The 12,768-nt window shown below is 40.0% G+C and overlaps 1 protein-coding gene across 5 annotated transcripts in view; it reads right to left on the minus strand.

The window, feature by feature from the left end:
* DPH6 (diphthamine biosynthesis 6) overlaps nt 1-12,768 on the minus strand; it is a 248,600-nt gene that overhangs the window by 140,902 nt on the left and 94,930 nt on the right. For 4 of the 5 annotated variants that reach the window (XM_033144473.1, XM_033144465.1, XM_033144483.1 and 1 more), the window contains exon 9: nt 302-443. The exons of the other annotated variant lie outside the window; for it this stretch is intronic. In XM_033144473.1, the coding sequence (XP_033000364.1) occupies nt 302-443 (142 nt within the window). The remainder of the gene's footprint in view (nt 1-301; nt 444-12,768) is intronic. 5 annotated transcript variants of the gene reach the window in all.

Consider the following 12,768-nt stretch of genomic DNA (forward strand, 5'->3'; position numbering starts at 1 on the left):
GGTCCTGTTAGCTAGGGATGATGGGAGTTGTAGTCCCAAAACATCTGGAGGGCCGAGTTTGCCTATGCCTGCCTTAAAGAAATTGTATACAGTGGTACCTCTGGTTGCGAACAGGATCCGTTCCGGAGCCCCGTTCACAACCTGAAAGGTCCACAACCTGAAGCGCCGAATCTGTGCATACACGCGGTACAATTCGGTGTCTCTGCGCATGCGTGAAGTGCCAAACCCAGAAGTAACCCGCAGTGAACGCAACCAGAGGTATGACTGTATATCCTTAATGACTGAAAAGCAGAAAACTCACTGGACTTCAGAGAAGTAGGTCCAGAAGTGTCCCAGGTGATGCAAGCAGCTTCCTTCCGCTCATCTGACGTGGGCCATGTGTTTTCTTCAAACTGCTTTTCACAAGAACAGCTCACAGCCAGGGCTTTGCTCAGAGGTTGCACCTGGTTGAAATAAATATTGCAGCACACATTACCTCAAAAGGAGAAGCCCCTGGACAAGCAAATCATCTCAAGGTAAAAGGAATGGAGCGCATTTTATTTCATTTTAGAGCAAGATGTGGAGGCAAGACACATATAGTTGCTAACACTTAAGTCCCCAAGAGATCAATGAAACTTGCACACATAAAACTGGATTGCAACCTAGGCGAACAGCGCAACATAATGATTTAATTTACTTAGTACAATTAACAGAGAATCATTATATAGATAAAGCAATGCAAATCAATAGTACACATGGGAACATTCGTCATGTTCATGGAAATGGAGACAAGAAAGCAGCCTTAAATGCAACCTTAAAACATTCAAACTGCAGGTCTGTTTAATCTAAAATACAAAATTGTTTTGTGAAGTGACCAAAACAAGAACCTGCCTCTGTCTGCTCCTCTTCTTCTAGTGTGAATCTAGCATGATTCGGATCTTCACAACCTAATGAGTTATCCAGCACACAATATCGAAATTTACAGCATGGGTGGGGAAAATATAGATTATAGTCCACTAGCAATATATAAGGTGACAGATCACCCATTCCCACCACCCTCTGAGTAATACCCCTCCCCACTTCCTCACTATATTTAAGGATCTGGTGACTTCTGTTTCAGTGTATCTGAAGAAGTGTGCATGCACACAAAAGCTCATACCAAGAACAAACTTAGTTGGTCTCTAAGGTGCTACTGGAAAGAAATTTTTATTTTGTCAGATGCTAGTTATTTCTACAAAGAATGATGGACTAGATGGATCTCCAACCCAGCATGGCACATGCTGTAAAATAAGGGTACATATTTGGACTGAATAATTTAAGGGTCTACACTTTGTCGAACAACTTTTTATATCCAAGAGATGAAGAATGACCATTCTTTTTACAATTATTGTTGCCTGATCATTAAGTGCAGAAGCCTAAAAAAACACGCAAGAACTCAAGTGCACGAACTCTAGTGCACCCAAACTCAAGTGCACACAAAGTTTTGATAGACTGCTTAACGAAGACTGGGGACTAGACCGAAAGACAGAGACTTCCTTAAGGATCCGCATCGGAAGTTGGGTTACTGAATCTTTCGCTGTTTTGCCCAAGTCCCCACCTGGTATGTCCACACTGCCTTTCCAAACGAAACAAGCAGAACACGTAACTTTCATTCCAACGGGCTTGTAGGCATTTTGTAATGTCAGGATAAAAACCCAAATTGGAGAAAGTGAACAGTTTTTGGTCCTGTAGGCTGTAGTATTTGGGACAAGTAGCCATGTTCACTTTATAAAAAAAACTAAGGACTAAATTGCTCCAGCAGCATAGGAAATCCATCAGTGTCACTGCTGCCACCCGTGGAAATCTCTCAAACAGCATTAGGCCTAAGACTCCTCATCAACGTAGACATGTCTGTGCCAACACAGGTAGAGCTGCCAGATCCTCTGAACTCATTGCTTTCCTTCCAAGAACAAGGTCAATTTTTTTCTTCCCCTTAAGAGACTTGCACACAAAGCAGGTCATGTGCAGAATGCCCATTAAGAGTCTACTCCCCTCCCCACCCCCAGAATGAAATCTTTGTGTTTCTGCCTGCACAGGGCTAAGCAAATGCAATGCCCTGACAATATGAAATGAATTCTTACATTCTCTCTTCAGGCCCTCAGCATTGTACAAAACGCTTCTGAGAAGTATTTCCTAATGAAGATTTATTATAGAAGGCCACGATTCGCCAATCATTTGCCCCCTCGCTAGTCCAGGAACAGAGTGATATCTTGCCATAGCCCTCTTAATTTCCATTCGCTTTCTGCCAAAACAGAAAAATACAATGCATTGTAGATGGTTCTCTTATATCCAAACCTTTGGGTAAAATGGTGAGATGTGGTTGCGGGCACGCTGAGGATTGGGTCCCTGTAAACTTCTTGGAATAAAGAACCTGATTTTGCTACATGCCTCAAGTTTCATGTACACCTTAAAAAGAACAACCATAATTAGCAGCCGCAGTGTCTAACTTGTCAGAGATCTTCATTTCCTTGGCAGAGGAGGCTTGTTGTTACAAAAATCTAAAACTGACAGCGTTTCTCCCACTGAGCAGTTCTCTCAGAATAGAACAGAGCATAAAACTCTGAAGTTAGAAGGAAAAGGCTCTGATAATCTCTTTGCTTCTTGTTTTCTGCCTTGATCAGCTCTCCTGTTAAAACAACATTTTGAGGGAGACCACATGCAGCTTCATGCACTGTGAACAGACATATGAGATAGATATTACTTGGGTGGGGAATAGACTTGCCATATCAAGTAGAGAACGAGTGAAAGATTTCTCTGTCTTTCAAAGTAAAGAAAGAAACCTGTGTGTGTGTGTGTGTGTGTGTGTGTGTGTGTAGCCACATTCATTTCTTAAAGGAGAAAATGATGGGTTCATCGTTTGCCTGTTCCAAAAGAAAAGCATATAATGTCACACCTTTCCAGGCAAAAGAATTTCAAGATCAGTAAAGGCGTATTTTCAGTTGGCACATATATGCCATTTATGAGATCCCCTATGAAGATGGTTATGGCGATATGAGAAATGCACCAACATCTCAAGAGTGTTAAGTACATTAAGAAAAATATCCCAGACTGCCTGGAATCTCTCACTGATAGCACATGAACCAAAGCAGAAGGTGGCATATGGCTCAAGGTCATGGTTTTATTAAACTACCTTGTGGAAACAGATGCAAATCCCCATTTCTTTTATTTTTAAAAGCTTTTTACAAAGTGATATTTAAAAGTTTTTTAAGTGTTTTGATGCAATGGGGATTAACAGAATATTTCATGCTTTGAGAAGCTTGGTGGGCTTGTTTTAAGGAAAGATAAATCAAGTCTTATATGCAGGATTCTGCTTCTTTAGTCCGTAAGACTTGTTTGTGTTTGCCAGGAACATTTTCTCCTATTACCACCAGGCAGGCGTGTGTGTGTGTGTGTGTGTGTGTGTGTAGATATACACACACATGTATATCTATATTTATTAAACTGAAAGATCTGCTTTGTCTTTTATATAGAAATAAATGTTTTTTTCTGAATTAATTACATGTTAATGAATCACATCTCCATTTTGATTAAGCACAACTTGCATATCAGATGCCTTGACTCCAAGAGAAACCTCAGAAAATTATGCCCCTTCAAAAGTAATACCCACCTCCCTATTTCTGCTGTTACCCAAGTAAGGGAAGGGGGAGGATCAATACAATCCATTTTCTGACCACTATTTTGTGTTGTTCTTCTTTATGCCTGACCATGAAAACTTGCAGATTTCAAGTCACCATCTTTTGGTGTAGCAGGATAGCTCAGCCAGTACAGCAAGAGACTCTTAATCTCAGGGTTGTGGGTTTGTGTCCCACGTTGGACAAAAAGCAGAAGATTGAACTAAAAGAATGACCCACACGGTCCCTTCCAACTTGACAATTCTATGATTCTATGACCTGTGCAAAGAGAATCAAATGAGATAAGAATTCAATGTCAGTCTTGGATATTTGAAAGTAGAGCTGAAAGAGGATGGGCATTTGTTTAGCTGTGGCTTTTGTCACCCTCAAAAACTACTCTCCCTTCCAGCAATTTTGGAGAACTACCCTGAGGGGAAAAAACCAGAGACATCACCTTGCCGACAAAGGTCCATATAGTTAAATCTATGGTTTTCCCAGTAGTGATGTATATGGAAGTGAGAGCTGGACCATAAAGAAGGCTGATCGCCAAAGAATTGATGCTTTTGAATTGTGGTGCTGGAGGAGACTCTAGAGAGTCCCATGGACTGCAAGAAGATCAAACCTATCCATTCTCAAGGAAATCAGCCCTGAGTGCTCACTGGAAGGACAGATCCTGAAGCTGAGGCTCCAATACTTTGGCCACCTCATGAGAAGAGAAGACTCCCTGGAAAAGACCCTGATGTTGGGAAAGATGGAGGGCACAAAGAGAAGGAGATGACAGAGGATGAGATGGTTGGACAGTGTTCTTGAAGCTACCAACATGAGTCTGACCAAACTGCGGGAGGCAGTGGAAGACAGGAGTGCCTGGCGTGCTCTGGTCCATGGGGTCATGAAGAGTTGGACACAACTAAACGACTAAACAACAACAACAACAACCCTGAGAAGGGCAAGTATGTTCACCAATTCAAAATTAACATAGGACCACTACTTTCCCTCTCCTTGGCTGCACCATGTTATGATGCCATCATATTAATAACACAATCTCTGACTGGATGTGATCACTTGAAGAGCTGATCACCTTAAAAGAACTGGCACAAAAGCAGCAGCAGAGCTTAAGATTTCAGATTAATTCAGCCCCTGAACCATTTGTTGCCACGTGTGTCTTTGTGTATTATGTGTTTTTACCGGAATGTGATAAAAGGGTAAAGCAAAGCTTGAGTTTGGTACCAGTTCATGTCCTTTTAGGGAACACAGGCCCTAATGATCAGCCATGGATTATTGACAGTGGGAATTATGAAATAGTTATCCTTGCAGGAGGGGTTCTCTTTTTACTAAATGACCCTGATATTTTGCTTGACACAGCTAATTATGTGATTTCCCTCCTATTCTAGCACATAAGACTATGCTATAAATATTCCCAACAAAATTACATGGTTCCACTTCCCCCATACTATTTACTTCGAAAATTAAAATGTTACAACAGGAATTCTATAGTTATATTCCTTGAGAAATAAGTGCTTTTCCCCCCTCCAAAGCAAGCAAAGGGGAATCCATCTGTAATTAAGGCCTACAGAGATTACAATATAAATTGTGAAAAGCAGCAGTGACATAATACTTATACAAATGACTATGATTTGAAGGCTTCCTAAATGAACAGCTTATGCTGCTTTTAGACAGCAATTTTGATGTGGCTTATTTCCAGCTCAGGTAACAGAACTTTTTTATCATTACTTCAGTTAAAACACAGGTATTTTGTTTGCTGAATCATATCAGAATGGTCCATATAATTGTCCCATCACCAGACAGTAAGCAAGCAAAGAGGGATGTACTGAACTGAGAGAGATCTGAGGAAGATGGCCTACAAGGTCCCCTCCAATTCCAGGTCAATGCTTTATTGTGTTTCGGAAATGTAAGTCACTCCTGGAATTTTATTGAAGGGCAGGGTATAAATCTTTTTTTAAAAAAATTACCCTATGTAAAATTACCATATATGAAACCATTTGTGGTGTCCAAGAAATAGAAGCATAATATAACTTTTGTAAAAGAGAAGGATGAAGAGATTTTATATTCAAGGCATATCATATCAAATTCTTACAGGAAAAAGTAAAATATTGATGAAGCTACACTTCATACAACAGTGCCCTTGTTTTCCAGTGAAGAGGAAACTGAGGCCTCCATGGACAACTATGAATGTTAGGTGACAAATAATGTTATTAAGAGTTTATAATATACCTATAAAACAAAGCACATTTGACATGCCAATATCTATACTTTTAAAAAGGTATTAGACACATAAAATGTGCAGGAAAAATAACATTCTTAAGTTTTTAATAAAGAAAGAGTAGAGGAATCTTTTCCATTATTATGCAAAAATGCATCTTGAAGTTGTGCGGTAATGTATTAAACCAGAACAGTGAATAAAATGTTATTCTCCCCGAGGCACAAGGGTTCATTGTGCTGCCAGAAACAATCTAAAACAAATTTCCAGTGAGCCTTTGTAGTTAAACATTAAGAGATTTAGCTAAAGAAAATGCATTACAGAACGGCAGAAGAGAGCAGGAGCTGATTATTATACTAAGGCATGCTAGCCCAAACTGTGGAGTGATTATAAAATATTCAATTGAAAGAATGTAAAATTAACACCTGTGAAACATAACTAAGGAGAATGACATGTTTGAACACTGAACTCAACATGCAATGCACTCAACAAATACCATTCTTGTTTAATCTGGTCAGCCCAGATATGACTTCTATTAGAATTATCATGAATTATGACAATGGAGTCCAATGACTGGGGGTTTCTATGTGCTCTGGTCCACCCTTCCATACACCCAGGCCTACCTTTTGTAAATCTTCCTACACTATCCTTATGCTTATGTTTTCTTTATGGCTTTGAATTTTTTTGAGGCTGCATAGGTCCTTGGTACATTGTCCATCATATAGCTTACCTACCTAACATCACCATGACAGCCAGTGAAATAAAAAGTTCTTTGTGCACTGAAGATTATCCAGCATAATAAATAATGGGAGAAAAAGGACCATCATACTAGATTTTTGCAGGGCAACGGCTGCAGCTCACGAAACTGAACCCCTATCAATGCTCTAAATTGCCACAGGAGCAGAGCCCATCTCAATAGGGAAGCATCCCTCATCAGGGAATGAGAGGGTGTCCCAAAGGTTCAGAAATTATGTCACAGCCACTTAAGGAAGCTCACGTTTCTCAAGAGGAAAGGAGCTCACCAAGAGAAACCAGGAACATGGGGAAGTATCCAACTAAACAGTTCTGCCAGTGCAAGCGCAAGCCCTTTTGGCTGCGCAACTGAACATACCCTCCCTCTTCTCTCCCCACAGGTCCCCTAAATATATTGTGGATTTTCCCTCGACCCTCTAGAATAGATTTAGGGAGTTCTATAGCACAGCGACAAGTGCTTGTGCTAGCAGAACTGTTTAGCTGGATAGCACCCAATCTTTTTGCTCCCAATCTGGTGCTGGTAGAGACCGGGGTGGGGGAGGTTTACAGGGCCTGAATATGACCCACCAGCTGATCTCTTATAGTAAAGATAGGTTGTTGATCTGTTTCCCATGTAACAAACATTAGCAGGGATGTGCCTGCATTCTATGTGAATGGGAAGGTTATCTTTAAAAAGCCGCGCGTGTGTGTGTGTGTATGTGTGTGTGTGTAGTAAATAGTTACTATCATACACTATAGTATACTGCTTATTACATGACAGGTTATGCATGCATTAACTTCACTACGTGTTTGAATCTAAAGGAGAATATGTCTTGCTGTGGAAGATGGCAAAGGTAAGTCCTATTTCACTAACCTTTTAGGCTCCAAAATTCAGAGTTCCATGAGAGTGTCAGTAAGCATGTGGACAGGAATGATCCAGTAAATTCTACTGAAAGGTTTCTAAATAAACTTGGCACAAATGGAATAAGAGGATAGATAATCTTGTGGATCGGTAACTGGTTAAAGAACATGGAGGACTACACAGACAATACCCACAATGAAGGGTTATAAAAAGTGTCTCCTAAAAAAAAAATTGCATCGGGATGAACGCTTTCTAAATCATTTACAGCATGTCTCGAGTTAAAAGGTGAACAGTGTAGTAGCTGGGTTTGCAGATGTACAAATGCTTACAAAGATCTCTGAAAAGATTTCTACAAACTGGATAAATTGAGGACAAATTGGTGAATGCTATTCAATGTAAGTCAGTGTAAAACCAAGCACACTGGGACAAAAGAAATTCTTCACTTCACATATATACTGGCAGGATTGGAGCTGGTAGTGACTAATGAGGAAAAGATCTTGGGGTCATTTGGAGAGCTCAATTAAAAATGTTGATTCAATGAGGAAGCTGTGGAAAAAAAGAGGGGATTCCATGGCGGGGATCATTAGGAAAGGGATGGAAAATATAACCGTCAATAACTGCATGTATGTAAACCTATGGTGTGACTACACTTCTAAAACTGGGTACTCCTGATTGCTGCATCTCCAAAATTGTACAGCTTAAAAAGGTGCAAAAAATAAAAAAATAGCAACCAAAATAGTCAGGGGGCTGCAGCAACTCTCCTATGCGGAAAGGTTATAATGTATGGGACTTTTTTAGTTCAGATATAAGGCAAAAGAGAATACTAATGAGGTTTAAAACATGCACATGTGGAGAAAGTGGGTAGAGAGAAATCCCCCTCTCACACTGAATGGTGGAGATTCAGGACACACAAAAAGGTCGGGCTTCTTCACATTGTGCATAGAAAAACAATGGAATTTGGTACTGCAGGCTGTAATGTTGGCTACCCAGGTAAATGACTTGAAAAGCGGCTTAGACAATTTTTCATGGAGGATAAAGTTATCAATTGGTACTAGTCATGAACTGGTATTCATGTATCTGAATACCAGTTGCTATGGGACAACAGTGGAAGGGTGTTACTGCTCTCATGTCCTGTTTGTGGGCTTCTCATAAGCTTCTGAGAGAACAGGATGCTAGACAAATGAACCTCTGGTCTGATCAAGAAGGGCTCTTCTTAGTCTCCCACATGCCCCATAAAAGATTCCTAAACGATAGGAAGCACTTGAGGACGATACGGCATGCAGTGCAGGGAGAACTAGTAGGAATTGGGATCCTCTTCTAATTTTAGCAATTTAGAAAAGGAAATCATTTATATATCAATTTCAGCTGTAATCCTATGCCTACTTATCTGGGAGCAAGCTGCAATGAACTCAGTGGGATTTGCTCACATGCATACACAGTACAAAACTATACAAACCTACTTAAAAGTATTATTTGATGTTTGAGGAGGTTCAACATTCTCTGATTCAACATTTTAAAGATATTAACCCACTTCAGGGTGCAAACCACAGCCCCAATGTCCCCATATGCACCAACACTGCATACTCCACTCTGACCTTACCTCAATGAACAGGAAAAACATCCCAAGGAATTCTAAGCACTTTCACACTAAGCCAGAGGGTGTAGATCATGGGAGGTTGTTCAAGAAATATGTTTCTTTTGTGAGGCAACCATTTTATTTTCATTACAAAACTGAGAAGTCAAGCAATTCAAATTGGCCTCAATCTGGTGCACAATTAAGCATGTTTAAATTCCACTGATTGAATTATGGTGCTGGAGGAGACTCTTGAGAGTCCCATGGACTGCAAAAAGATCAAACTTATCCATCCTTAAAGAAATCAACCCTGAGTGCTCACTGGAAGGGCAGATCCTGAAGTTGAGGCTCCAATACTTTGGCCACCTCATGAGAAGACTCCTTAGAAAAGACCCTGATGTTGGGAAAGATGGAGGGCACAAGGAGAAGGGGACGACAGAGGATGAGATGGTTGGACAGTGTTCTCGAAGCGACTAGCATGAATTTGGCCAAACTGCAGGAGGCAGTGAAAGATAGGCGTGCCTGGCGTGCTCTGGTCCATGGGGTCACGAAGAGTTGGACACGACTGAACGACTGAACAACAACAACAACAAATTCCACTGATAACTACTTCTTGTTGTTTAGTCGTTCAGTCGTGTCCGACTCTCTGTGACCCTATGGACCAGAACACGCCAGGCACTCCTGTCTTCCACTGCCTCCCGCAGTTTGGTCAGACTCATGTTGGTAGCTTTGAGAACACTGTCCAACCATCTCATCCTCTGTCGTCTCCTTCTCCTTGTGTCCTCAATCTTTCCCAGCATCAGGGTCTTTTCCAGGGAGTCTTCTCTTCTCATGAGGTAGCCAAAGTATTGGAGCCTCAGCTTCAGGATGTGTCCTTCCAGTGAGCACTCAGGGCTGATTTCCTTCAGAATGGATAGGTTTGATCTTCTTGCAGTCCATGGAACTCTCAAGAGTCTCCTCCAGCACCATAACTACTTAAGTATACTTAAGTATGCCTAACTGTGCCTTAGAATGGGACCATGAATGTTTTACTTTTGCAAGAGTTACAATGCGTTAGCAGGTTGAAGGGCTTTAGAAGGATAAACATAGAAATAAGAAGTAGAAATTACTCAAGACTAAATGCTTGCCTTGCCAGTATGAATAGCTCTCTGGTCCTATGGGGTTAAAACCTTAAATCATTTGATGAATTATGCTCTTGAAAAACCAAATGCCCCTCCATAGTTACAATTTATTGAAAATGTAGCTTATTATAGTATGACAGAAAATAAATTAATCGAAAGATTTAATGCCTTTTGCCATGATTCCATCACAACACAAAACAAACTATTTTCATCCTTAACTCTACAAGACATTAAGTGTATATACCAAAATCTAAACTACAATTCCATAAATGCTAGCTCTTTAAGGATGTGACAGCTTTGTCTACAATGAATTTGAAAAATGATTTGCTATAAAACTGCTTGAAACTGTGGGGCTTTAACAAAATCTTAAACATCTACATAAGAAGGAGGAAAGAGCTTCTGAATAGATAAAAGTAAAATCTTGATTCTTATATAAAATGTTATGCATTTTAATATGATTTTTTGCCTGATTTATGTAAAGCTTTGTGTTTTTCATTTTCCCTAGCCTGTCACATTGTAGTGATGTATGGAGCATTTTAGCATCAAGTTTGCCATGAGCAATAAAGTCAGTGCCCCTAAGAAATATTAATATATTTCCACTTTCTCTCCCCTCTCCGAGTGTTCTCTTATTCAGCTTATTTGGTTTCACTTCACATAGCCGACTGGCATAATTTTCAGTCTCACAGTAATATTTTAAGGCTTTGCTCTGCGGAAAAAAATCCTCGTCAAACAAGGTGTGTACTAAAATGGCACATTTGAGAATGGGGAACATGGTGCTGGGAAGCAGAATTCTAAAAATAAAAAATTATGTTGCTTTTTGATGATTGTACAGCAGTGCTTTCTGAGATAAGACCTACTAAGGCATATGCCCATATACTCTTGAAAAGTCAGTATTTTAAAACAAAACACAAAACTGCCTGTGATCATTAATGGTGTTTGAGTATCATGTACAAAATAAAACCAAACCAAAATGTTTTAGCACAAAGAAGCATTTAACACAAAGTCCTGTGAAGAATGCTAGTGGCAAACTGATTAGAAGGTCTGTAGAGACTCAATTTCCCTACACCTAAATGCGCCCTATTGTGGTTTTCACTGTTACTCCAACAGGCTGTTTAATACTCGGGGATATTCCTCAGGAGGGAGTGGGGGGAGATGGTTGGAGGATATTTCAAGAGGAGAAATAGAAGCACAGAAAGAGTTAAGTGTCCTCTCATCCTAACGGTCCTTCATAGAAAAGTGTTCTTACTCTAAATGGGTTTTGAGATACAAATTTCATGCAATCTATGTAAAAGTGCATCGTGCTTATAATGCTTCAACTTCTGAAGCTACCCCTCATTCTGTAAGATTGCTGGCTTCCTTCCAATTCACTTTCCAAAACAGCAAGCTTCCCTTATTGCCAACAATAAATGGGGTCAGTTGTATTATTAGACACTACAGCTAAGTTCTGCTCTACTGTGCCAATGAAATCTCCTGAGTTTGCAGTAAAGATCCCTGAACAGACTGTATCAGAGCACAGGATCAGTCTGTAAGCAAATTATTTGTCTCTCAACGAAAGTATTAGCAGCTTATTGTGTATCTTGGGAAGTATATATTTAGCTTCTGTGTACTATGAATCCTTGTTATATAATCCTACATTAATTGATACACAACCCGAGCATCTGAGGTGCAAAGCTTTTTGCTTCATATTTTGTTTGTGTCAATTATACCATAGTAATTATAAACACATGGAACTAAATAGCCACAGTAAATATTTCTAAACAGGCCACAATACAGCATGATACCATTTCTGCTGTTATTTTTCTTTCTACATTGCATCCCATTTGTGCCATGAGAAGCTGGGGTGGGGGTGGGGGGCAAGGGGAGACACGAATCCTGCAAATGTTAACATAATAATAATTATTATTGTCCGGTCTAGCCTACAGGCGTATATATTCGCAAAGCACTTCTGGCATGGGAGCACAATGCTTCACAGGTATCATTACTGTTAGATCAATATTGCTATAGATCAATATTGCTGAAGAACATAATTTGATCACAGGAACAGAAGTTAGAAAGGACACTTTTGAGATTCTTAATAAAACTATTGCTTTCTCACTTCATCGTTTTAGTTTATATCTCCAACTCCTCGAAAGATTCTATCAACGGTGTCTTCAAAAAATTGTACACATCACTTAGGGAGACAGGTGAACTAATGCCAATGTACTGGAAGAAGCAAAGATCACAAGTGTCAAAGCAATGATTCTTCAACATCAACTTCGTTGGACTGGTCATGTTGTGCGGATGCCTGATTATCGTCTTCCAAAGAAACTACTCTATTCCAAACTTAAAAATGGAAAGTGTAATGCTGGTGGTCAACAAAAGAGGTTTAAAGACACTCTCAAGGCAAATCTAAAAAAAATGTAGCGTAAACACCGACAACCTTTACCAAAGATATCATGGACTTTGAAGATGCTCAAACTCAGGACAAAAGGGTGAAACATGCTAAGAGGAAGGCACGCACATTTGGCAAACCCTCACTGTGATCAACTCCTGCTATGAAAACTATGTCCCCACTGTGGAAGGAAGTGTGGATCCAGAATTAAGACTGTTTTCATGGAAGACAACCTTACTCAGTTATGGGTGATCACCAAGAA

The sequence above is a fragment of the Lacerta agilis genome, chromosome 1 (assembly GCF_009819535.1).
Source record: "Lacerta agilis isolate rLacAgi1 chromosome 1, rLacAgi1.pri, whole genome shotgun sequence".
NCBI lineage: Eukaryota > Metazoa > Chordata > Lepidosauria > Squamata > Lacertidae > Lacerta > Lacerta agilis.